Below are 26450 nucleotides of genomic sequence, written 5' to 3'. Positions count from 1 at the left end.
GTGATAGGCAGACATTGAACTGAATAAGAGAAATGGAGTTAGTCACAAAAGAAGGAACAGTCCTTGCCACAGCCAGCACTGTAACCAACTAATCAAACCAGGTCAAATCGTATTCCAGATAATTTTCTGGGCAGCCTTCAGAGACTTACCCAGCCGGCAAAACCAGCCAATTATGTCTGATCATCCTCTGTAGCCCTGTCCTTACAAGAGACAAGTGCAGACTGGCCCAATGTAGACAACTGAGTGGTAGTTCTATTATCTCTGAAAAGCCATCTAATTCCCTTCAAATTTAAAAGTCTCCACAGTTTCCTAACAGGTCTCAGTGGGGCACGTGTAGAAATTAATAAGTTCATGGTGCGCCCGGCTTGCTTTCATTATCACTCTTTTTTTTTTTTTTGTCATGCAATGGTCAGAATTTCCATTATTACTTGAGGATTTTTCTGTGTTTGCTTCTTTAGGAAGGTCAAGTCTACAGAGCTCAGACTCTGAGTTGAGAAGTGAGCCAAGCAAGTTTAATAGAACTGGCTGAGATCTCATGGAGGTTTTGCTGCTCAAACTAGAGACGGATTCAAAGCAAGATCAATGTCCCTCAACTAAAGTCACCTGGAATGCTGGGCAAGTTGCTTCACCTCAATGCCAAGTAGGCATTTCCTCTATGAAATGAGCAGGCATAAAAGGCTGGAGATGGAAACTCCAATTCATTTAAACAACCACCACATTTGGAACATGTGGCATAGACATTATTTAAATTTCATCCATACAAAAAGCCTGGAAAGCCTGCATCATTCACAGATGATGTTATTAAAGATAATACAATTAGCTATTCTGCCATACTGTCACCAAATCACCATTAGAGTGAGCAAAAGGGGGCCGGAGGAGGACTCAGAAGCTGTGGATAGAAATAAAGTCATACAGGTTTGTTTTTTTTTTTTTTTTGAAAGGCAATCTAATGTGTTTCAGGAACTTGGAAATGCTTGACCAATTAATTATACTCATGAAAATTTATCCACCAGTAGACACAGAAAGGCAAATATGTTGTAACAAAATAGAAATGGAAATAGGTACAATAATTGTCAATAGGGAAAAAGTAAGCTCTAGAACATTCATTAGGATATTTATAGGGCTAATGTTATTTTTAAAGTAACACTAACACTCAATTCCAATATTACATGCAAGATGCAATAATAATTTTAGGCAAGGAATAGACACATGACTGGAGGAAGGACATTGAAATGCCAAGAGTCTCTAGTGGTGGGAAGATGCAGGCTGTATGCTTTTTGTGTGCACGTCCCAGGACTTTCCATGTTTTCTACAAGACATGCTTTGCTTTTTATTTAGATGAGCATTGCTTATAGTAGCATATAATTCTAAATTATTTTCAAACAGAATTCTTATAGAAGAATATTTTTTCTAAAAATTCCAAAAGGTAAAAGAAGATAAGAGAAATAAAGTAGTGAAAATGTTCTAAAGGGAATGGTCTGTCACAGAGCTCAGCTCAGTTCACCACTCAACCAATGCGAAAAAAAGACGCAGGGAGAAAGCTGGGGAAAGTGACCCCTAATTCAGGAGTGTTTGATAAGGAAGACCAGAAGCTCCAGTCGACGTGCAGGGTGATGAAGCTGACAGATATAAATTTTTCAATTTTATGAGAAAGATAGGGATCTGAAATAAATCTAGAGTATTTTCTTTTTAAGATAAATGTTTTAAAATAAATGCCCGTCGCTGGATGGATGGCTAGTGTCTGTGTCCTGTCGTACAGCTGGCCATAAATAATACTGAGAAAAATAGCTTTGACCATAATAAGAAGCACCTTTATTTTTTACTCTTAAGAGCTTGGCAGATTATATTTTGATGCATTAAGCCAGATTTTTTTTTAAAAGGCAGCTGCAAAGATAACAGGTGGAGCAGAGAAATTGTCTCTGGTTGGAAATAGCTACTCAGGGCTTGGCCGAGAGGCAACTCTGAGTTTCAAAACAAGCCTGAACAACTGTAAGCACATCTGACAAAATACAAATTCAAGTTTTAGGCACTTGACGAGGCTTCAACTGAAGAAATGCTCAGATGAATCTGCAGATGATTTTTTAATTGTCTGTAAGCCCTAATAAATGAAGGTGTTAAGGAATCTGCTGTGAATATAAATCCTCAAATATCAGATTTGCTTGAATGTAAAGTTCTTTTTATTGTGTCCCCTCTGTTTGGAAATGGGTCACTTTGCTGTAGACTTCAGTTCCTTGCTCACAACCAGACCAAAAGAGAGTTCCATTAGAGGTAGGCATAACCAAGAGTCAGACACATGGCTCATCTTTGAAAACCTCAGCCTCCCAGCAACAGTATGACTGAAGGGCACTCTGTAACTTCCTGGGAATTGGCCAGCAGTTCACTCTGTTATGCTTGAAAGAGAGGTCAGCCACCAGACAGGGAGGGGAAAGACTAAGCCCCATTTAGTAAGCCCCACTCTGTGCGCACAGTGTGAGATAAACGGCTGGGAGGGAACTGGGCTTCACACATGGATTAAAGAGACGGCCAACTCAGTGTTGGGACACAGATTTGTGATTCTAAAACTCAGGTGGCTATGGTCAGAGACCACAGGTTTGAGGACAGCCTGGTCTCTATACTGAATTTCAGGTCTGCTTCCATGGAAGGAAGGGAAAAAGAAAGAAGTGAGGGAGGAAATTCTGACTCAGTTCTCTACTTGAGATCTGATTCATTGAGATTAACCAGAATCGTGCGTTTCATGATAAATCTACCAGTTTCTTAATGTTGGATCTATTTTAAGCATATATTAAAAGCCAAATAAAAGATTTCTGTGACGCAAACATATTTTTACTGGTATTTGCTTCAAAAACCTTATTTCTAGACAATGTTAAAGGTGTTGGTTAACCACACTGCCATGCTACTTATGTCCGGAAGAATGTAAGGTAGATGATTCCTAGGCTGCCGAAGAAGGGCAGGGTGGAAAAGATGATGGCATGAGAAAAGAAGGGCATGGTACTTCCAAGTGTCATTTCGTTGGAGGACATTTGGAAGATGTCTGAGCTACACAACCTTAGACATCATGAAAATCACTGTTAGGTGCCCATTAATTATCATTTTATATAAAATAAAGATAAAGCCATGTAAGAGTTTTTCCCCCACAGTAAGAATGCTTATGGGCTTACCTTCACATCACACTGAGTTCAACCCAGCCCAGCCCTCCTGCCATCATAATCTTCCGTAATGAATAAAAGGCCTTCACAGAACATCTCTCTTAAAAGTGCGAAAGAATCATTTTTTTTTTCTGCTCAAGTAGCTCATAATGTAGCAGACAAACTGTCAGAAAAAATAGACTTCATCATGGTGAAAACCCCTGCCTGGCACCCATCGATCATAAAGCAATCTTCTAGAGGTCTTGAAAACCTTCATTAAATTTCCTGTCTTCCACTTGACAGTTATAAAATGTGAACACTATTCCTCGTGATTCAGGCAACCTCAGACATTCTTTGTCTAAGGCCTCCTACCCAAGCCATTGCCCATTTCCTGTCTTTACCCAAATCCATGGAAACAGATGATAGTGTTGTATCCTTACTACATAGGGTCTGACTTCTGCAGGTCAGAGTGAGAGAAGTGACCTTGAAGACAATAAGAAAGCAAGGACATCTGACTTTAGATTCCTCCCCTGGAAGCCATACTCATGTTGAAGGGCACAATCTCATCTGACCTTTAGCAAGTTTGGTTTGATAGTTTTCCCCCTTTCTTGCCCATCGTTCAAGATACAAGTCCGTATGTAGTATATAGGTATTGGGGACAGTGGTGGCCACATGCTACCATGTATGCAGGCCATCTCTCTAGGAGCAAAATTCCCCAAGGACCTTCACTAGTCCATCTCTTCTAACTCCAGGGGTCATTTCGGCAATTTATCGCCTCTTAGCAGGAGGAAAATGGGCATGTGGCATGTCTTTAATCTTAGCATTTGGAAGGCAGAGACAGAGGCAGGCTGATCACCATGAGTTCAAGGCGGTCCTGGTCTACATAGCAAGTTCCTACATAGTCAGAAATACATAAAGAGACCTTGTCTCAACAACAGAACAAATCAAAACCACCAGAACAACAAAAACAAGCACAAAAAGAAGGAATATGGGTCTTCGACAGGATGCATTGTGAAGGCAAATAACCATACTATGCTAAAGAGTCCACACTAACAATGAGAAGATACACACAACTTGAAACACACAGGGCTTCTGCACACAGGGTGGTGACAGTAACTTTTAGGTCCTAGCTGGGCTTAGTGGAGGTTTCACATCAGGCCTCCAGAGCAAGTCGGCCCAAGCCTACTAAAGTGTCAATCATCTTACCTGCAAAAGGCACTGGGGCATCTTTATCCAGGGCTACCAGTGGAGGATCCAAAATGACTGTGTCATTGTTCTCCGTGATGACTCCATGATACGATGTCTCAATCCATGGCTTGTGTTTATTAACTAGAAAAGCAACACAAAACAAAGATATCATTATGTGAGACATTTATCTATAATAGAACTATTAATGCTTTATATTTTCCCCCAGCATAGACTCATATTCAACTAAGTCATAAAACACAGTAGCCTACTTGATATGTAGAAGAGCTTCAGAGATGTGTACTGACAGCCTAAAGACACACACAGGCCCACATAAGGTGCGTGGCAACATCAGTAAAGATAGACATTATTGAGAGTTAAAATTTCTAATGTTACCTATTAATAGATGCTTCTGAGTTAAAATCTGCTACCAGTCAACAAACCAGCAGATTAGACTGTGTGTGCTGGGAATTCTGACCTCAACTTAACTCAACCCACCCATAGTTACCATTAGTAGATTAGAATACATACATATATAAAACACGTATGCACAAGTTCCAATATATATGCCAATATGCAACCAACACTGAGTATTTTCTGATCATTTTAAGACTATTCAAATAATCTAAATTATTTATCAGTTAAAATTTTTCTTCAATAAATTGAGCAGCTCAAATTATAAATCATCTAATGAGCAACTGATAAACTTTTAAACGTATACATGTTTAATGTCAGTACACCTAAAGCGTAGGTTGGAGTTTACCTCAGTTTTTGTCTATGTTTAGAAAGAAAATCTTTACAGAGGCAATCTATTTAAAATGGGACACTGGGGCAGATCCCCAGTGTTCATGACTGGTGTCCATATTAAAAGGGAACATTTTCATGAACAGTCAGCCAAGCATGCAAGAAGTACACCATGAAAGATTGGAGCTGGCCTGGGGACATAACTCCTTTGGTAAAGTGCTTGTTGTATAAGCATTAAGACTTATTTGATTCCTCAGCTCTTAGGCAAAATGCTAGGCATGGAGGTCAATGCTTATAACCCAAATGTTAGGGAGACAGAGACAGATGAATTCCTGGGACTTGCTGGACACCCAGGCTATAAGTGAATACCAGATCCCAATGGAAGAACTTATACAAATAAAAAATTAAATTAAAAAACCACAATGGGCAGTACCTGAGGAATGATATTCAAGCTTGACCACTGACCTGCTCTTATAGGAGACATATACCAGCACCATGAACACATACACACACACACACACACACACACACACCACACATACAAACACACACACATGTACACATACTAGTACTTTTACTAGCCACTGGGTTTTATCTAGGATGGGGGCATCAACCTGATCATTCTCCAGAGTACAGATATGCACAAGAAGCATGATCTTGCAACACCTTCATTTTAGATGTCAAGCATCCAAAGTGTGACACAATACATTTCCATTTTTCTAAGGTACTTAGTTTATGGGTCTATGTTGGAACCTATCAAGCAATTGTAATGCACTACCAAGGACCAACAATGGCCAGAGACTTGAGATGAGATGTAACAAGATTTTGTATGTTCACATGTGGACATCTCTGGTGAATATCCAACTTCCACCATTCACCTCTTTGATGTGTGTTACCTAATTTTTGTTCTAGTTCCTTATGACGCCACTTAGATATCTATACAAGTATTTTAGTTCATTTCCCAAGAAAAGACCCTCCCATTTCCTGTCAATACTCCTCATAAGCACCAAGAGTGGTCCTTCAGTTGAGAACAACTGACCTCTTTTAAATTTCCCACATACATTCTCGGGACTAAGGAGGCAAAGCACATATTTTAAAAAGCAAAATAACTTGTTAAACTAATTCGACCAACCCTCACACTTTATTCCAAAGATTCAAAATTGAAGTCATGTATATTCCCCACAGCAACCTATGAAATAAAGGTGATCATTGTAAAAATGGTAAAGAAAAGACTTCTACAAAGAGTGACATCTCAAGATGACTACATATTTCATAATGGGTAAGAAAACCAAAACTTTTAGCACCTCACCATATTCCAAAGATATTCACAAACACAAATACACATGTATTATTTCATGCATGTAACACATGTGTTGCAGAGCACTGTTCTCATAGCATAACAGCCATAAACATCTAAGTGAAAGCATTGGAGGCATGTCATTAAACCCTCACCAAAGACTTCTATTCCCTCACATCACCCCTCTTAGCGGCAGGAAACGCTGACTTAACTGAATGCACTCTCCAAAGGTGCTATGGTAGAGAATGTAAGTCCAAATGAAGGGGATATTCATCTATGCCACCATGGGGAAGTCTTCATCTGTGCTGAAATCAGACTTTTTGGTGACATGATTGTTCGGGGGAAATCACACACTATTCTAAATTCTCCCTCACACTGTGGCAAGTACTCTCAAAAAATTCATTAGTTCACCAGGCTAGGTTTGATTGAAACCATTGCTTTGACCTGCCATTGCTCCATCTAGAGTTAGTAGATGTTTGTTCACGGTTCTCCAGGAAGAGCTCATGGAATACCCCATTACTGTTACTGATCATACAAAAGTTTCAGTAGCCATGGAAAATCAGGGGCTTAGAGAATTGAGATGAACTCTGGTTCCTCTTCCCTTTCCCAATTCATCATCCATCAAAAGTTTATTTAGGAGTTGTCCGAGGATTGGTGGGGAACAACACCCTGACTCACCCTGCTCCTATTTCTCACCCATTCTCCAGCATTCACAAACGGAGTGGCAGTCTGCTGGAGCAGGAAAATATTTGCCCAAGCAGTCTCAAGTCTGAGCCCCTGAGATCCATTTTCGCTAACTGAATCCTGCTCAGAGCAGAAAGCAGCTCTGCCCACTTCAGGTACACATGGGGCAGCAGGCTCATCCTCTCCTACATTTTGTCATTCAGACCTGCACTTCATTATGGACTCTGTAAGAATTACAGTCGTCCTGGGCTGTCCCCATCCACCTCTGCTCTTTTATTAGCCATCAACACAAATGCAATGTAAATAATTTGCAGCTGTTGGGAGAAACAATTAATCTCCTTTCTCCTTAATTAAACCTAGGGGCCTATTCATTAGACATGTGTACAGAGCAAACACCAGGAGCTCAGCCAGAGTATCTGATCCATTGGGCCACCCAGCTCAAGGCAGGCAACAATCTTGGTTTCAACTCTGGCTTAGTCACTTCTGGATGGAATTGGGTGAGTCAAGAAGCATCCCAGAGTTTCAATGCTTCCAACTAACAAGATAAGGTGATGACATCACACAGACATCCCATCACTCAAATATCCCATACTGGGTCCATGACCTCTATGTTTTCATTATCCACATTCACCAAGGCTTCTGAGCAGTGATAGCTTCCACATGAAAGAGGGGGTTTATAGCGTAACATTAAAGCCACGGCTGCTCCTGCATCAGTGAAGCTTGATTTCCTTCTACCTACATGCTTGCCTCCTTGCAGTTAGCCAGATGTCTACTTCCTTTCAGGTATTTCCTAAATATGGGCTCTTTAATCGCCACTTGCATGTATTTATTTATTTTGCTTGTGTACCTATGTGGGCATGCATGTCTCATGGTACATGTGTATAGGTCAGAGCACAACAGAGAGAAAATCAGTTCTCTCTTTCCCCTGTTGGAGTTGTATGGCTCAAACTCAGGTTCACACACTGGGTGGCAAGCACCTTTTCTCACTGAGCCACCTCACCAGTCAGGGCTCATTAATCCTTACAACAATTACAGTGGTAAGAATACGTTTCTCATTTCACAGGAGAGGAGCTGAGACTCAAAAGGGTTTGTTTAACTGTCCCATTTGGAAAATAAGAATGTGAATGTGTCTTAATTCTCTCCCACATTCAAACTTCCTTTTTTTTCAGGGTTGAGGAATGTTTTCATTTTGATCCATAAACAAAAATGTCTTTGCTTTGTCTATGAATCAAATCTTTGTGGTTGTAAACTAATAAAATGTACATTTTAACTTAATTATAGTGTGGTGGTTTGAAAGAGAATGTTCCCCATAGGCTCATATGTTTGAATGATTGGTCTAATACTATGAATAATACCAGTAGTAGTAGTAGTAGTACCAACTAATAATGATTATTTGGTAGAACTGCTGAGGAAGGATCAGGAGGCGTGGTCTTGTTGGAGGAGGTGTGTCACTGGTGGTGGTTTTTGAGATTTCAAAGGACTCAGGCTATCCTAGTATATTTTTGCTCTCTCTCTCTCTCTCTCTCTCTCTCTCTCTTTCTCTCTCCCTCTCCCTCTCCCTCTCCCTTTCCCTCCTACTTGCTGATTAATATGTAAGCTCACAGCCACGGTGGTGGCACACATGGCGCACACCTTTGATCCCAGCACTCAGGAGGCAGAGGCAGGTGGATCTCTGAGTTCTAGGCCAGTCTGGTCTACAGAGTGATGTAAACTCACAGCAGTTTGTGGTACCATCCCTTTGCTTCACAATCATAGACTCGAACTATCTGAAACTATAAGCCCAAGTTAAATACTTTCTTATCAATTGCCTTGATTGTGATGCCTTAGCCCAGAAATAGAAAAGTAACTCAGACAAAGCTAAGATAGGTATTATAAAAGAATTGCCTTTTCTGATTGGTTCAATAGTCAGTCTAAGAACAGCAAACATTCTGTGGGAATCAAACAGGTTTCTTATTCTTTCACTATGTGAATCATGCTTCATTTAAACTTGCAGAATATTGGAAGCATCCTCGTTCGTAGATGTTTGTTGTACTATCTTAATGATTGTGTTTCTATGAAGCAATGAACTGGCGCTTCCCTACTATCCAGTTGTGTATGAGCTTTTAAATAATTCCATCCTTATTCGTTCCCCATTTATAAAATTGAAATGTTTATTTCTCAGGTCTCTTATGAATATTTCAAGGAAAAATGTAGGTAATGGCAGTAAAACTGACATCCAAACATTCCTAAGCTCTACAGCCAATTCTTACTTCCTTTCAGATATCTAGCCTGGATTCATTCTCTGTCTCTGTCTCTGTCTCTCTGTCTCTCTCTGTCTCTCTCTCTGTCTCTGTCTCTGTCTCTCTCTCTCTCTCTCTCTCACACACACACACACACACACACACACACACACAAAATCCATAAATTATATAAAATATTCTGAGCATTGAGGTAAAATGGGGATTTTTAAAGCATGTAGAAAAATAAAAATAATTCAACATCTAATGTATAAACAATCCTATCAAAGAACAATAAGTATGTTCCTCAATCTGACAAAGAACATTTTCAAAATCCTAAAGCTAACTTCATGCTTAATAGTAAAGACTGGATGCATTTTCCATATAAGCAGGGACAATTCAAGGATGTCTGGATGTCTACTCTCTGCCTACATTCACATTTCACTGGTGGCTCAAACCAATGCAATAAATAAAATAACAGTTTGGAATGGAAAGGGTAAAATCATATTTATATACGGAAAATACAATTTTCAGTTTTTTAAATTTTTTAAAAAAAACTCTATCTTTTTCATTTTAAATACCAATCCCAATTCCCACTCGACTCCCTCATTCTGTTCTGTCTTAAACCTCTATATACTACAATTCCTTCTAGAATAAGTGTATTTAGTAAAGTCATAAAAAACACAGCTAATATAACAAAGCAAATTATTGGTACTGATTATGGATAAATAAAACGTTAAATAAAAAATACTGTTATAATAATATTAAAAGCCATGAAATACTTAGGAAAAACTCACAAAATGCATGTGAAGTCTCTACGCTCTGAAATTAACGATGTAGATTTAGAGACCTAAATGTAGAGACAGTGTCCATGAATTGAGAGACTCCATAGAATCATGACTAAATGTCCCTAAAATTGACACGGAGAGTCAAAGAAATTCCATGACTACCATCTGAGCACTTCAGAGAGGAGATAGAAAGGTAAAGAATTTAGATCTAGTCTTTAAAATGTAACAGCAGGAGGTTTTTTTTAAAACTCAAATTATGTTTTCATAACACATGAAAATGAAAAAGACTTGTTATTTCCAAAATAATTTTGAGGAGAACAAATTTGGGTGATTTACACTACCTGATATTAAGACTACTGAAAGGCTGCCCAATCAAGACAGTGAAAGTACTAAAATAAAGGTGGGCATTTAGCTAGTGGGAAATAACAAAGTCCAGAAATAAACACACATGTCGGTGGTCAATTCATTACTAGCAAAGGATTCATTGAAGAAAATGGAAAGACTTTTAAGTAAATGCTCTTGGGAGAGAGAGAGAGAGAGAGATTTATACACACATAAGAAAACTTTAATCTTACTACATAGCATTCATAACAATTGTCTTTAAATGGATCATAGTCCTATATATAGGAATTAAAATTATAAAACCTTTATCAGTATGAACAAATTTTAGTGTATTTGATGAGATTATTAGAAGGGGCATGAAACATACTAGATAAAATATGTAATTGAAAAACAGAATTGTAAACTTTTTTGAAACGTCATTCTTTAGAAAAAATAATTTTTAAAAGCCACATATTGGAAGAAATTACTTAGAAAACATATCACATAGAAGGCTTGTAACCAAAATACAGAAACGATTTTCATAATTCTCCAAGAAGATAAACAGTCTAATAAAAAAAGACCAACAATTTAACAAAGCTGTCATCAAATAACTATATAAAGAGAAACTATGAACATGAAGAGGTACCCAGCCTTGATGGACACCAGAGATAACTACATTGAAGCAGGTTCTCACCACACGGCGACTCAATTGGCCACAGTGAATTAGGTAACAGCACATTCTGTTTGTGCTCTGGAATTCTCATCATTGCTACAAAAGATGTAAAATAACACAAAGTAATACAGTTTAATTGGTATTTTGTTTGTTCTAATCCTATGTTTACTCCTGAGAAATTAAAACATAAGCTACACAAAGACTTCTATGCAAATGATCATAAAGCCTTTATTCAAAGTATTGTCAAATGGAAAATCAATACAATGATCAACTGGTGGGTGTGTCCACATAATGGACACTCACATAACAATAAAAATAGATCAACTTCTGATATCTGGGGGGAAATGGGTCAACTTCTGAACCACTCACTGGTGCAATTAGGTGAAAGAAGTCAAATGAGAAGATTGCATGCTGTTCGAAGTCAGTCTATGGATCTCTAGAAATGCAAAAGTTTGAGGATGGATGGAATAAGGAGCTTGCTGGGTTTAAGGATGGATGGAATAAGGAGCTTGCTGGGTTTAAGGATGGATGGACTAAGGAGCTTGGGAAGAGACAGAGAGAGAGACAGAAATATAGACAGATACTGTCAGACAGACAGACATAGGCACAGAGACCATAAAACAAGCAGGGATAAATGAGAGAGAGGGTGGCAGGCATGGGACCATAGATGGGAAAAGCCCCCATGGTAAAAGCAGCTAGTATGCTATGGAGAGACATGAGTAGCTACGTTTGGCCAGAGTGCTAACAGAAGGAGTCAGGCCACCACTAGGATGAACTGACAGGAAGCATCCACATGATACAGAGCTCATTCACACATGGAAATTCACAAACTCTGGCTTCCTGGGAAACTGAAAAAGTACCTCTTACCAAGGAAGAAACATTAGGTATTGATGCTTTGGGGATGACTGTTATTTCTTATGTATTGCTCTACTGTAATGTTTGAGCCTTGAACAAAAGACTTTGCCTGTTTGTTTCTTTACACCAAGGCCAGCCAGCTCAGGTTTTGCTCAATTTAGATGCAACTTCAGAAGTGACCTGGTATCTGTTTCCCACAGTGTAGCATTCCTGTTTGCTGCAGAAGTCTTCTGGGGGCTGATCTACCATACCCTATCCCTGTAGGTCTGCTGCTTGCCTTGCCTGTCCTGTTGCTTTTCCATGTTTGAGAATCTGGAAAGTGTCTGTGTCTTTGCACTTGGTGGTGGGGGTAGGGGTGGGGGCGCCAATGTGATGTTTGTGCTCCATTTACAGAGAAATTAGGTCTCACCACCCAATGCATCTTTAACTAGAGCATGAAACATTTCTCATGGGAGAATGCCATGTGCTTCCCTTCGCTTCTCTCTCTGCAAAAGTGTGTCAATGCTCTCATGAGCAGCAGAGCCTTGTGACGGAGGGTTTACCCTTTGACCCTTTCTCCTTTCATCCTAAAGTTCACCTGTCTGGCCACTGTTAGCTCTCAAATCCTCATCTAATACTGATCCCCATGGAAAACTGAGTAAAATGTTTGGTTGACAAATAGCAAAAAGGTTAACTACACTGTAGAATATGGTATGCTAGTTAGAGGCCAACCTGTCCTTTTGTAAGCCACATCCACTGTCAAATACGGTATTCTAACTAGAGGCCAACCTGGCCTTAAGCATGCCACATCCAAGTTTGCCTTCTGGTCCAGGGTGGCCATCACATCCATGAAGAAACTTATAGATGACAAAGGGCCGGGCTAATTATATCTTGGATATTTTTGAGGCCCAGAAACTACAGTTTGTTTGGGGATGGGTACATGTCATGGACGTTTCTAAGGAGTTGGAGATGATATTAATGTAATGACCACTCAGTGTTCAGGGGGAACTAAGAAGTCATTAAAAGCAGAGAAGCCAATATTTCAGAAGACATAGGATTAGAAAGTAGTCCTGGAGTGGAAAGCTTCACCCACCACAACTAAAGAAGCCAGCTGTCTCCTCTTGCTTCCCAGCCCTGTGCCCCAGCTCCCTCTTTCAGACACATCAGCTTACTGTGTGTTAATGAAGACTCTATGGGTTCTTTCTAAAGCCACTATCTTTTTCTTTAAATGGTTTGAGTGGGTGTCTATTTTTGCTATGATTCCTAACTACAATAAGTGCTGTCACATTTTAAAAAGTATTTATTGCCTTCTTCAGAGTACAGTTGGGGCCCCTGTCTAGACAAGACTATTTCTACCTTTTCAGGCCTGGGCTCCTTCACCAGCTTCCCTCAGAAATCTAGTGTGGTCATCCCATGCCATGTGTGTGCATTCATCTCACCCTCTCCCCGCATCCCTACCTCTCATTCTGCCTGTCCATCCTTCAGATTAAGTCATACTCTAAATGCCCCGTCCTCCTCTGTACATCCACATCTCCCTCTACTGCCTGTGTTCTTATGCCTAATGCATATTCATTAACCTCTTTCCTGCCATTCTGCTCTACGAACAGTGCCAACCCTCGAGAGTAAGCAACACTTTGGACTTGAGGATGCCTATAGTTCCTAACAGTTCGCAGAATATTATAAATCATTAGTCAATGAAGCAGGCATGCCTTTACCTTCAGACACCTCAGAAATGGCATATCAGCAATGTCTGATTACAAAGAGTAGGAATCCAACAGCACCCAGATAGAAAAACACCATGTGTTCCACATCTTAGGGTAACTCCATCCTTAATGAGAGGCAAGGCTCTCTGCTGAAAGTACCAATTTGGGAGTTTTAAATGTAAACCCCATGTGTGTAGCTCACACATGCTAAGACTCAGAAGAAATGAGGCTTATTTGTACTGCTATAAATGTGTTGGAAGTGTTGTGGAAAGGATGACTAAATCCTTAATCTTTAACTGCTTGATGGGGGCTTCTGCTGAAGGTGGGATCATTTCTCTCCCTTCTGTTCTCCCTCCCCATCAGTACCCCTCCCTTTCTTTCGTTTCATGAACTTTTCCACCGTTCCTATTTTCTTCTTTCCTTCCATCTTTCCATTCCTGTTCCCAAACAATTGTGTGGCATCTGAAGACTTTCAAAGTTGTTAACTGAAGGTTAGTAATATCAGGATGAGTTGTACATTACTATCCCCCATAAATAGTGGGTCAGAAGGCAGGTGAGGAGAGTTACACATTGGGGTGCTATGTGTTGTTACAACAGTAAGTTTTGAGGCTGTCTCTTTGCAAGGCATTTGGACAATTAACCAAAGTTATCTGAGATTGGCCCTGATGGTGAGTGGAAGGAATACTGCAGTTTACATATTCAATGCAATCCCAGTCAAAACCCCTGCTCAGAAATAGACAAAATCATCCTAAAGTTCATAAGGAACCACAAGACTTCAGATAGCAAAAGCAACGATAAACAACAAGAATTGGGGGTAGGTATCGAGCACCTTTAATCCCAGCACTTGGGAGGTAGAGGCAGACAGATCTCTGTGAGTTTGAGGCCAGCCTGGTCTACAGAGTGAGTTCCAGGACATGAGTATGAATGTTTCACAGAGATGCCCTGTTTTGAAAAAAAAAAAAAAAAACGAAAACAACAACAACAAAAATAAGTAAGGGAGGATTACCTTATCAGATTACAATCTATAATACAGAGTCATAGTAATAAAAACACCATAGTTCTCGTATAGAAACAGGCATGTAGACTAGTGGAACAAAATAGAAGACCCAAACATAAGTGCATGTAACTACAGTCATTTTATATTTGACAAATAAGTCAAAAACATGCTATAGAAAAAAAACAGATTCTTTAACAAATGTTGCTGGGAAAACTAGATGTCCACATGCAGAAGAATGAAATTATACCCATATCCATCAGCCTACACACACACACACACACACACACACCTACCACCACCACCAAACAAACAAACAAAATTTTCTCCAAATGAATCTAAGAAATACATGTGAAGCTTGAAATATTGAAAGCACTAGAAGAAAGCATGGGCAATACCCTATAAGAAATAAGGGTAGGAAAGGGTTTTCTGAAGAGGACTCCAATTACTTAGGAATTAAGGTCAACAACTGACAAAGTTGACCTCATAAAATTATAAAATTCCTGTACAGCAAAGAAAACAATCAGCTGGGTGAAGAGAAGCCCTTAGAGTAAGAAGAAATCTTTGCTAATTACTTTCAAATTTCTAGTACTACATTCCAACAGATTGTCCTTGCTGAATCTTTCAATACTCCCAGAATCCCACTCTGCTTTCCACAAAGGTGGCTAACCATGATCCACAGTCTTGTTAGGAGGGTAACTGTCAAAGCTGGCTAAACGGTGAATAACACCTCAAAGGTCCCTAAGAAGACCCAAATCCACAGGCTGAGATCAAGGCACAGAGGAGATCCAGGGTGCCACAAATAGACACCCAGTAATTGACTGGTCTTTCTTTGAACAAAGAACCTCGTAACTCATAGGGCCTGGGGAAATGAGAGTATCTGAAGACCAGGAGCCACTCAGGAAAGGGTGGTGTAGAACAGGAGGTGGGGAGATTGCATTGTTTTATGTCCCTATTCAACTGCGGGAACCAGCTCATTTTTCCACACAAAACGTCTTACCTACTGAACAACATTATTGGACTAAAGTGTGCACTAAATTGTTATATCTGTAATTCCCCGAGATTGTTATTACTTCAATATCTCATACTTCACTGCATTTTAAACATTTGAACTCTAAAACCAGACAGTAACTTACTTTGAAATTTATGCTCCAGAAGATAATTGTCTAAACCTCTTTTGTAATTGCCATAATCAGATCAGAACCATCACATAGTTCATCAGAAGATGCTGCTCCTGAGGCCCTACTGTGTGCCAGGCTAAGCAGTCACCATCTCACTAAATCCACCCAGTTACGTCATGTGAGGGCAGCATTAGTTTCACTTCAGGGACAAGGGCACAGAGGTTCTCAAAGCTTAAGTTCATGGTCCCTTGATGGGAAGAGATCAGATGTCCATCCCAACTGGTCATTCTTCTCCTAGCTATAGGTAAGTGTACCAGAAGGCATTGTTTCCATTTCCTACAGGTCAAGCTTGGGATCAAGAACTTGGTATTTGTGTTAGCACAAGGAGATAACAGAGTCAAGACCAAAGCTGCCTGAATATTGGCATTGGACAATGAATATGATACATAAAGAGAGGGGGGAGGAAAGAGTACTTGTATGTTCATTCCAGAAATTGACTCATGCATCATAAAGTTTCAGGGCTTAGCATATATGAAATCTGTAGGCAGGTTGGTAAGCTGGCAATTCAGGCGGGAGCGAATTCTACAGTCCTAAGACAAACTGTATCATTTCCGGAAAAGGTCAGCCATTGCTGTTCAAATGTATGTAATTGAAGGGAATCTCCATGAAAGTTAACCAAGTGTAGATGTTAAGATCTAAATGATGCATGTTAGCACTCTATATTAGTGCTAAAATCAATAACTCACCACTCTAGCTTTGCCAAGATGAGTTTGTGAAATGTCATCTTCCAACTAAGGTAGTGAATTGGATGGGACTATGTATTATTCTTAACCTTTGGTAAAGACAGTGTGTTTTTGTTTCTCTACTGGCAAACTAATAAATAAAACCTCTGTGCCTTATGTTTATCAACTTTGTTCTAGAAAATAGCAAATGTGCATGATCCAGTTTTATTGTGAATTCTATTCCATGCCTTGGATCCTGATATGGTCACGAAGATGGATGGCAATTATCTGGCTTACAGTATATGCACTGCAAAAGGCTCACCTGCCTTTCAGTGTTTCAGAAAGAAAACACTGGCAGGGCAATTTTACTTCTTATTTATGGGAACTGTTATCTACCATTTCTTCAGCTCTGGCTTCTCCTGGGAAGGGGAGGAATAACAGAAATTGAATGTGAAAAAAATGTTCCCCCCTCATATATCATGGTATTAAAACCGAAAGCCAAATACTCTAGGTCATCTTCCTCATGTTTAGTTCTGAGTCCAGCATGGCCAACAAAGGGCTCCAGTTTTCATGAGAATACTTGCTTTCCTGCCTGCTCAGTTTAGCTCCGCTCAGGCAGCAAGTGAGTCAGGGACCAGGATGCCCTTCCAGACAGATGCATCATGAGACTGAGATAGATCTCTCTCCATGTCCTCACATTTCCTCTGGTTATCTCCAGCATAGCACAGATTGCACTGCGTGTAAATAACATTTTGTACCTTTCCTCTATCAGATGGTAAGGAAGATGCTGGGTCATTTATGTACCAAACCTTAGAACAATAGTTCTCAAAACATGGTTGTGCATTCTTGGGAGGGGTCCCTGAGACCCTTTCTCGTTTTTGGAGGCTGTTTGTTCATTCCCGGCTGCTCAGACCAGAAATAATTACACAGAAACTATATTATTTGCAATACTATTAGGCCAATAGCTTACACATACATATTTCTAGCTAGCTCTTATATCCTAAACTAACCCATCTCCAATCATCTGTGCATTACCACAAGTTGGTGGCCTACCAGCAAAGTTTCAGCAGGCTCCAGAGGAGGCATCTGTTTCCTGTGGCAGCTACATGGCTTCTTTCTGACTCTGCCTACTCTCTCTCTCTCTCCATCTCTCTTTGGATTTCCCACCTGGATTTATTCTGTTGAGCCATTGACCAAAAGTAGCTTTATTCATTAAACAATAAAAGCAACACTTTCTGGAGGTGATAAGATCCAAATAATTTTCATAAAAGTATCGCAGTACTATCTGGTTACTTTGCTTTAATTCTTGCTTATGGAATTTTCCCAAGGAATGAGATACTGCCACAGAGTGAGTGCAGACACAGATATGAAAGCCAGCTGCCTTCTATTAAGCCAGACAATAATGACATCTGCAAAATTGTAAAACAATGGCATTCTCCCAATCTTTAAATTTTTTGACATAATAATTTTCAATAAAAAGTATGTTATTTTGCCTGGAATAGGGGTTGTTGTGGTTATTTTTAAATGAACTAGTAAATATATATGTTTAATATTATAAGTTTTAATACCTAAAGTATTAATTAGAATTGGTAAAAATCTCTAGCAAAACAAAATCTTCTAGGGGGTTGTTAATGTTATTTAGGGGCACCAAGCTGTTCCAAGACCAGAAAGGTAGATGTATAGCCTGGCAGAGGATTTGAAAGGAGTACAGACAACTGGGGAAGGTTGGGGAAAGAAAGAATGAGAAGTGAAGATCTAGAGACAAACAGGTAAGAGGCAGAGAAAGAGGGGGAGGGGTGCAATCACCAAGGCAAAGCCATTGTCAGCTCTTGAATTCAATTGACTGGGGGGAAGTCAGTCAATGTAGTGACTGTAGTGATGATCAGTTCTGACTACAAGGAAAGACAAGTGGTTGAGCAAAGGGCTTTGCATGCAGCAGCTCCAACAGTATGCAGGTGGTAGAGTCTCTGACTCTAGGGAACAGAAGGGAGGTCCTTTCCTACTGTATGAACTGAAATGTGTGCAGTAGGGAAGAGTGACCACTGCTCTTAATCTCATGTAGCCTAGCTATAGAAATAGCCACACAAAGTAATAAACTTTATAAGTCATCCCTATCAAAGATGTTGAAGCTTAAAAGCATCATGACGAATTTTTAAAGTGTATTTGTTTTCTGATGTTTTCAGCGCTCTTGTCAGGCAACCATTGCATGGTAAAAGAGAAATCATGATGGTAGCAATTTTAAAGGCTCTGGAAGCATCCATTTCTCACAGAAGTAATCAGAAGAGGCATTTGTTGTGACTCTCAAAGCCTAGAGTATCCTTTCCCAAATTGATGCGTGAAACCTCTGTTCTTGCTGATACCTATCATGACACCTGTTTGGGGCTGGTGTTCCAGAAATGTGCATTAAAAGATTGCCACTGAATGACAAACTCTAACTGCTGATGTTAATTATCTAGACAAAATTCAACTACTGTAATTCTTTCCAAATGAATAAAATTGTCCTAATCCAGATGTCTGGTTTATAAATGTTTAAGGACAACTATTTGTTGATGAAGGAAATTTTAAATTCTATATACATCAATACCTGTAAAATGAGACTCAACTTTGGTTTCCTGGCTGCCCAGGCCCAAATAATCAAATAGAAACTATGTTATGTACAACACCATTTGGCCAATGACTCAGGCATATTACTAGCTAGCTCTTACATCTTAAATTAACCTATTTATATTAATCTATGTATCACATGTGGCTTACTGGTAATACTCTGGCATCTTTCTCCTTTGGTGGCTACATGCCATTTTCTTGACTCTTCTCTCTCTCTCTCTCTCTCTCTCTCTCTCTCTCTCTCTCTGTACCTTTGTTTGAACTTCCCACCAACCTTACTCTGCTAAGTCATTGGTTGAAACAGCTTTATTCATCAACCAATAAAAGCAACACATATTGATAGCATACAGAAGGACATCCCCTATCAATACCTCTAGAAATAATTAGACAAAGGGTCAGGGAAAGCAGAGAGGGTAGATAAACAGAGGAAATGAAGGAAGGTGGTAGATAATAAACATGGACCTAGGATGGGCCTAGCATGGAGTAAGAATTCCACAAAAATCTCAAGGTTGTAGGAGGAATTCTAATTCCTAAGTCACAAAATCATACACTCATTAGAGGTTTGGTTTAGGAACAAGAAATCCATATTGTCTGCTACAGAACTCACAGAATGTATGAGCAATAACTTGATTTAAAACTTAGATAATCCAAAAGATTCATATGAATATGGAAAAATAAGTAGAGTTATATACCACAAGGCTCATTATGTTGAGTTTCAGAAGGGTGTTTAGGCATTGATGACATGCCATTTGGTGTGCTGTATAGTAATGAAAATAAAGATATTTATAATAATAGTTACATGTTAAATCTTAGTATGTTTCCTCAAGTTGCTTTACAAAAAACTGAAGCTCTTAGCAGTGATATCTCCTTCCAATAAAGACTTAAGGGATGCAATCTATTCCCCAATCTGTCTTCTACAAAGGATGGGGGTAACATGCCCTACTAGTATCTTGTGGAGTGAAGAGGGCCCTTCTAACTCTGCTGTTGGCATGGTGTATTAGACTAGGTCCAAAAGGCAGACACCAATGTGAGATTAAACATGCAAAGATTTTATTGGAGAAAATGCTATATGAAGATAAAATCAAGGAGGGAGCCGTGACAGTCTAGGAGGAAACAAAACCCTTCAGCATCCTTAAGTCAAGGTTTGTGCGCAGAGGCATACCCTTCTCAGCAGTGAGTTGGCCTGAGCATTCCCAGTATCTTCACCCACAGTCATCAGCTGGGAACACATGGGAAGGATGGTCAAGGTATTAATTTCACTGCCTAGAACTGGGACCCCCCATTTATATACTCTGATGTAATGGAGTCTTTAAGATACTTCCTCAAGATGGACACAGTACCTAGCCATGACTTCAGTCCCCTTCACCTTCACTTTAAAAAAGCATCACCGCTGGGCGGTGGTGACGCACGCCTTTAATCCCAGCACTCGGGAGGCAGAGGCAGGCGGATCTCTGTGAGTTCGAGGCCAGCCTGGTCTACAAGAGCTAGTTCCAGGACAGGAACCAAAAGCTACAGAGAAACCCTGTCTCGAAAAATCAAAAAAAAATAAATAAATAAAAAAGCATCACCAAATATCATTCATTTGAAAAATACTTATAGAGAACTTATGATACACAATACCCTGTTCCAGGCATGAAGCAGAGAAGAAAAAAACCAAACGTGTATTCCCAGAACTGCCTAAGGAAATTTAATTATAATTTTCTTATATGAAATTATAATTGCAATATCTTAAAACAAGTAGACAGAAAATGTTCTCTCATACCCATTGCAGAAGTAAGTTATCAATCCTACTGAGTTTGGACATGACCTCAGACCCTTTCCAAATAGAACGGTTCTGGCAGCCTCTACAAATCAATAGTAGCACTTAGGATTAAGCTCATTTGACATCATTGTCTTAGTAGCTATGGAAGGTGGGGGTGAAGACTGGCCTAAGAAGAACATTACAATTCAAACAAAGTTGTCTATGCAGTGAAAGACTGTCCCCAGAAGATTGCAAATAAATCTGTTTTAGAAAACAAATAAAAGGAAAATTTAGGCTATAAGCTAGCTTCCTACTCCTTCATCTTGGTCCCAACTATCTTCAGACACTCAGATATTCATACTTGAGACACTCTGACCTCAAGTTATGAGTGTCTTAGAATTCTACAATCTCTTCACTTGTGGATTGTCTTGTGTCCATAGGATATGGGATGGGGAAAGTTAGCTAAGACTGGACACTTGCTGGGAGTATAACAATCTGGGTTGAGGCATGTTGTCCTGCTAGTCATTCAGATGCTAACAACAGGCTTTTCCAATGCACCAACCAAGTAGGACTGTTTGGGCACAGTCAAGAAACTCACAGTCTCTGAGGAGAAGAGAAAAGCCAGCTTTAACAGCTGACCTATCTATTCTTTTGTCAAAAGACAAGCCCCAGACAAGGAATTTTACCATTTCTCAATGGGATTTTCCAATACCATTCAAATATTCAGGAAACCTCTCCCTTCCCATTGCCATTTGGGAAACGGAGTGAAAATTTTATGTCTTACCTAGCCTGATGCCTTTCCTCATAGGTTCTTACCAGAAAATGGTCTCCCCTATAGCTGGAAATTTCAACACTTTAAGATGCACCTTAATCTACCTTTCCCTGGCCATCCATCCACAATCATAAGCAAGCTCTGCCAGTTTTATACAACAAGGTACAATGCAAAACTTCCTTCCTCCTACCAATGCCCCATCTGTGGCCAACACCATCACCTCCCATATTCTCTACCAGAGCTCCCAGTTTGCCTCCATCTCCTCATTCTTAGCTGCTCTAATCCTTTTCACAGAGCTTCTAGGGTGGTTGTTTCTACAATGGAGTCTGATCAAAAACCATCTCAAGGGTGCCTACCACACAGTCCATTTCAAACTTCCCGGCTCATGGCTAATTCACTTCCACTACTCTTCTTGCCCACGATAGCATAAGCCACACTGGTTTTCTCTTCTGCCTGCAGATTTACCACACTCAGTGCTACACCGGGGAATCAGCACTGTTTCTGCAATGTTCTTCCCTAGACACACAGCCAACTCCTTTGCATCACTGCCCTCAGTCAGACCTCAAGGTGCCTGCTCCTGAAGACCCTATATGAGGTATCTCCCTGAGGCCCACTCAATCTATCCAAACCCACCTGTACTGATTTTATCATAATAGTCATGCAGGACATTATCTTTTTCCAGTCTTGGCTTTTCTATTGCCTGTCTTGGCCCTCACGAATGGAAATCCTAGAAACAGGGGTCTTGTCTCTTCTGCCCATCACTATTTATCCAGAGCGTGTGTGCCTTGGCCACCGTAGGTACCAATAAATATATAATAAGCTAAAGAATGAACTAGCATCCATCATGGCTGTCAGTGAGGTCAAAGTTTCTCTCTGATACTAAGTAGCCTTTCCCTTTTCCTGGCTAGCCAAATCTTCTGGAAGCCCTTCCTCAGCACTCACATCTTCTCATCACAGCCTCTGTGACCAATGGCCCTATGTCACAAGGTATCAGTGTGGATCATCTCAGATGCCCTCCATATCCCGGCTTTCATTTTTTTTTTCTAAGAGAATTTGAGAAGTCCAGAAATGTTTTATTCTAAAGGAAAGAGACTCTCAAAGAAGGACGGTAGGGATGAAGGGAACCATTTTAAGAAAGGCCTCTTTGATTCATCCATACTTGAGTTCCTTTCTCACACCCTTGTCCCATATGTACACAAACACGCTGCTGCACTCAGACCTCACAGCCAATCCAAGCGGCCATATACCCAGGTTGGTGGGGAGGAGTTTAACCAGGCCTTCCCTAACTTGGGAGGGGCAGCCCTGCTTCATGTTGCTGCTGGGTGGAATGCTAAAGCTCCAAGCCAAGTGTCTTCCATAGAAAGGCAGTTCTGGCCCATGTGTTTGTGTTCCTTTAGCTGTCTGGCAGCTTCTCGTATGTTCAGTGCCAGTGGGAACCCTTGTCCTTCCATCCCTCTATCTTTGTAAGGTAGCACTTGCCCACACATAGCACAGGGCCAGAAACAAACTGAGAAGAATGGGACAGGGGACATGTGCCAGGACCTTCCCCTTCAACAGTGGATTCTGAGACCTTCAGCTCTCTTCTGCTAATGCTCAGCAGGCCCTTGCATCCACCTCTTCACCCCATGAATCAGACAGGGACTCAAGCCTCACTGTCTACAGGCTTCCCTAGTAGGAAACAGGTTTCTTTTTAGTCCCTGTGGTGATGGATATGGGATTCAAGGTCTGTCACCAGAGCTTCTCCATAGATGGCTCTTTAAATATCCCTTAGATTATGAAATATTTGTGCCTTGGTTATACTGATTATCCCCAGCTCCTCTGAGCAGAGAATCGGTAACAGTGGGATCCCCTGCAGCATTAAGGATGGAGGACACCTTCAAGGTAAAACTTGTCTAGTGCTTGCTAATTTTATCTCAACTTGACATAGACTAGAATCATTTGAAAGGAGGGAAACCCAAATGAGAAAATACCCCCATAGGATTGGAATGCAGGCAAGCCTATTTTTGATGTGAGAGGGGCCATCCCATTGTGGATAGAGTCATTCCTGGGATGGGGTTCAGGGTTCAGAGTAGGCTAAGCAAGCCATGCAGAAGAAACCAGTAAGCAGCAGCCCTCCATGACATTTTCATCAGCTCCTGACTCCAAGTTCCTGCCCTAGCTTCCATGATAGACTACAATGTGGAACTATGAGCCAGATAAACTCATTCCTTCCCAACTTGGGTTTTAGTCTTGATGTTTCATCACAACAATAGAAACCCTAAAAGACAAGAACTTCATGTTTAATCCAGAAGTACAATGTCAGAGGAGGCAGCACCATCATCTCTCTGGACATAATTTTCAACCTGGATTCCACCCACAGAAAGAACAAGGCCAGTGGAATTCACACATTGACTTCCCCAGACACAAGAATAATTTCATTCAACAAATACTATGTAGTGAATATGTGTATATGGCAGAAATTTAGATGCATGGCACTAATAATTATATTGATAATTACACTAATTACACTAAGTAATTATACTAATAATTTTAATCAGAGTAAGTGCTCAGAAAGAGGACAGGATTTTATAAAGGCATATGTCAAGAGACAGAGACCTAATTGAGTGTGCTAGCAAGGGCCATTTTTAAAATTGACAGCTGTGTGGCTGAGGCTGTAATTCAGACACAAAACACATGCCCAGAATATGAGACACCTGGGTTCATCCCCAGGTCAACACTGGTAACCCTATTCATGGTGAGGAAGACGGCTCCATCTTTAGCTATAGGAAATTTCAATGACACAGTTTTCTCAGGTCAAACTCTCTCCCAGCTTGTTTGCTGGGATCTGTTTAACTGTATCCAAATTTCTCGCTGGACAGTTGCAGCCAGTACTTGGAGCGCTGGCCCCTTTGACAGAGGGTTTATTACTCGAGTTGGCTGCATGAACGTGAGAGACTGGGGCCTAAAAATGAGGGGGACTAAAGTCTCATGCAATAATAGTCATTTTTAAGTGAATCAGATAATTTATACTTGTAGGGTTAAGCAGAGTCACGAGTAAGTTGTTCAACCACAAGGACCAGCGGCATGTGACAAAACCATGTTTTCCCATAGAGGCATATGCATAACAACAGCTTAAGTCAACTCACTCCTCTCAGCTAAACCTGGGAGAGGCATGGCAGCACATTCCAGGAAGAGCCCATGGTATGGAGGAAGAGAGGCTGCAAGACCCTTGTCTTGCTTACTTGGAGTTTTTTTTTTTTTTTCACAACACTCAGAAATCTCCTGATGTGACTTTGTTCACAGACTGTGTTCCAACAGCAGAGGAGACTTGGGAGCCATGCCTATTCTCAATGGGATACTGAGGCCCAACTGAGTATAAGTGACATGGACAGAAGGCCAGGAAACAGATTTTTCTTCATAAGGTAAAGAGCTCAAGAGAAGATAAGGTCAGTGGGGGTACAGGGTAGTGTCTTGGAAGTCTCTATGTTCCCAGTAGTTTAGTATCTGTCCAAAGGTTCCTACCCTTTCCTTTGTTGGGAATAAGTCTCAGGGTTCACCTCTACAATAACCTCCTGTCCCCTAACTGCCAGCTGTCCCCGTGGGCTCTCTGTAAACCTAAAAGTCTGCTCCCACTTCATCTGGGACAGGGGATTGCAAAGACCCAGTTTTCCCCACAGTTGCCTCATCATGAAGCTAGCCTAGAATTTGGGCTATCTTAGCAGCTATGTCATAAGGAAGGCAGGTATACATAATCAAAATGGAATCGAGTAACTAGAACGTCTTCTGCTCCTTGCAACCTTGCAGAAGAGCCATTCCCTTTTATTACCCAGAGATTCATAAAAATGCATAAGTGAATGCAGCAGTTTAAATAGTTTTCTTTTAGGAGTTTGGCACTAAATACATTAAATGAATTCCCTCAGCCCTTGGACAAGAGGCCATTAGACATGGACTATTACTTGCATTATCATTACATTAGTGGGTCATTATGAAAAATAAAAGTTCTAATCAGCATGAACATTTATAAAGTGCCACAATAGGGGATATGCCAGGCTGGGCTGTCTCAAACATCTAAGCTAACCACAGTGAGTAATGACTTTGAACAAAAAAAATAATAATAAAAGACTGAACAGAAAAAAAATCACTTTAACAAATCCCTCTCAAAGTCATTAGCAATTAAAGCCTTGGAAAACAGAGGCAGTCCACCCCCATCTCCCTAGCTAAGTAGGGGAGTTTTCTCAACTCGGCTTGGCATCTAATGATAATACTTATTTTATTTACTACCCCCCTAGAGACTCTAGATTGAATAAGAGGATCCTGAAAGTCCTGTAAGTTCTAGGTAGCTCTGGAGTCCTTCACTGGTGGCTCTGAGGCTGATATCAGTCACAGGAGCAATGTGGTGGACACTGTACTCCTGCCCACTGACTCAGTATAGCCAGGTCAAGGATGCATTCCTAAGAATTAATGGTCCTCAGAGGGAGGAGTTAGAAGCAAGGTAGAAGATGGGTGGGATGGGCAAGTTAGTTAGACTATCTCTAATGACCAAGCCACAAGGATCCTCCCATCCTCCTCCAGAGGTATCTTCTGACTCCCAAGGACCAGTTTTTCTCAGGAGACTCAGTGGGTCTCTCCAGACTTCTAACTGAATAAATGAAAATACCCCACTTCCTTGTTTCCATGCATTTGATGGTGACTTCTGTTATGGAAGACAAGTATCCATACCAACTCACTCACTCCAAGCATTTGTCCATCCATCTGTCCAGTCAGACAGCCATCCATTCATCCAGTCATCTAGCCAGCCAGCTATTCATTTAATCATTGATTCACTCAACACTCTGAAAGTTGACATGTTATTTTCAGCATCAAACTGTTGTCTCTCTATATTTCTAGCACCTAAAACAGATGCCTGGTGACAAATGGGCATTCACTAAATGTTTATAGGTAAACACA

At 40.4% G+C, this 26450-nt stretch overlaps 1 protein-coding gene across 2 annotated transcripts in view; it reads right to left on the bottom strand.

The window, feature by feature from the left end:
• Clstn2 (calsyntenin 2) overlaps window positions 1-26450 on the bottom strand; it is a 580398-nt gene that overhangs the window by 346806 nt on the left and 207142 nt on the right. For both annotated transcript variants that reach the window (XM_041676753.1, XM_041676754.1), the window contains exon 2: window positions 4332-4454. In XM_041676753.1, the coding sequence (XP_041532687.1) occupies window positions 4332-4454 (123 nt within the window). The remainder of the gene's footprint in view (window positions 1-4331; window positions 4455-26450) is intronic.

Source organism: Microtus oregoni, unplaced genomic scaffold (assembly GCF_018167655.1).
Source record: "Microtus oregoni isolate MIOR12 unplaced genomic scaffold, Mior012 000028F_ref0000031, whole genome shotgun sequence".
In the NCBI taxonomy this organism is placed as follows: Eukaryota; Metazoa; Chordata; class Mammalia; order Rodentia; family Cricetidae; genus Microtus; species Microtus oregoni.
The sequence above is the reverse complement of the archived record's forward strand: the minus strand, read 5'-3'. Positions and strand labels throughout refer to the sequence as shown.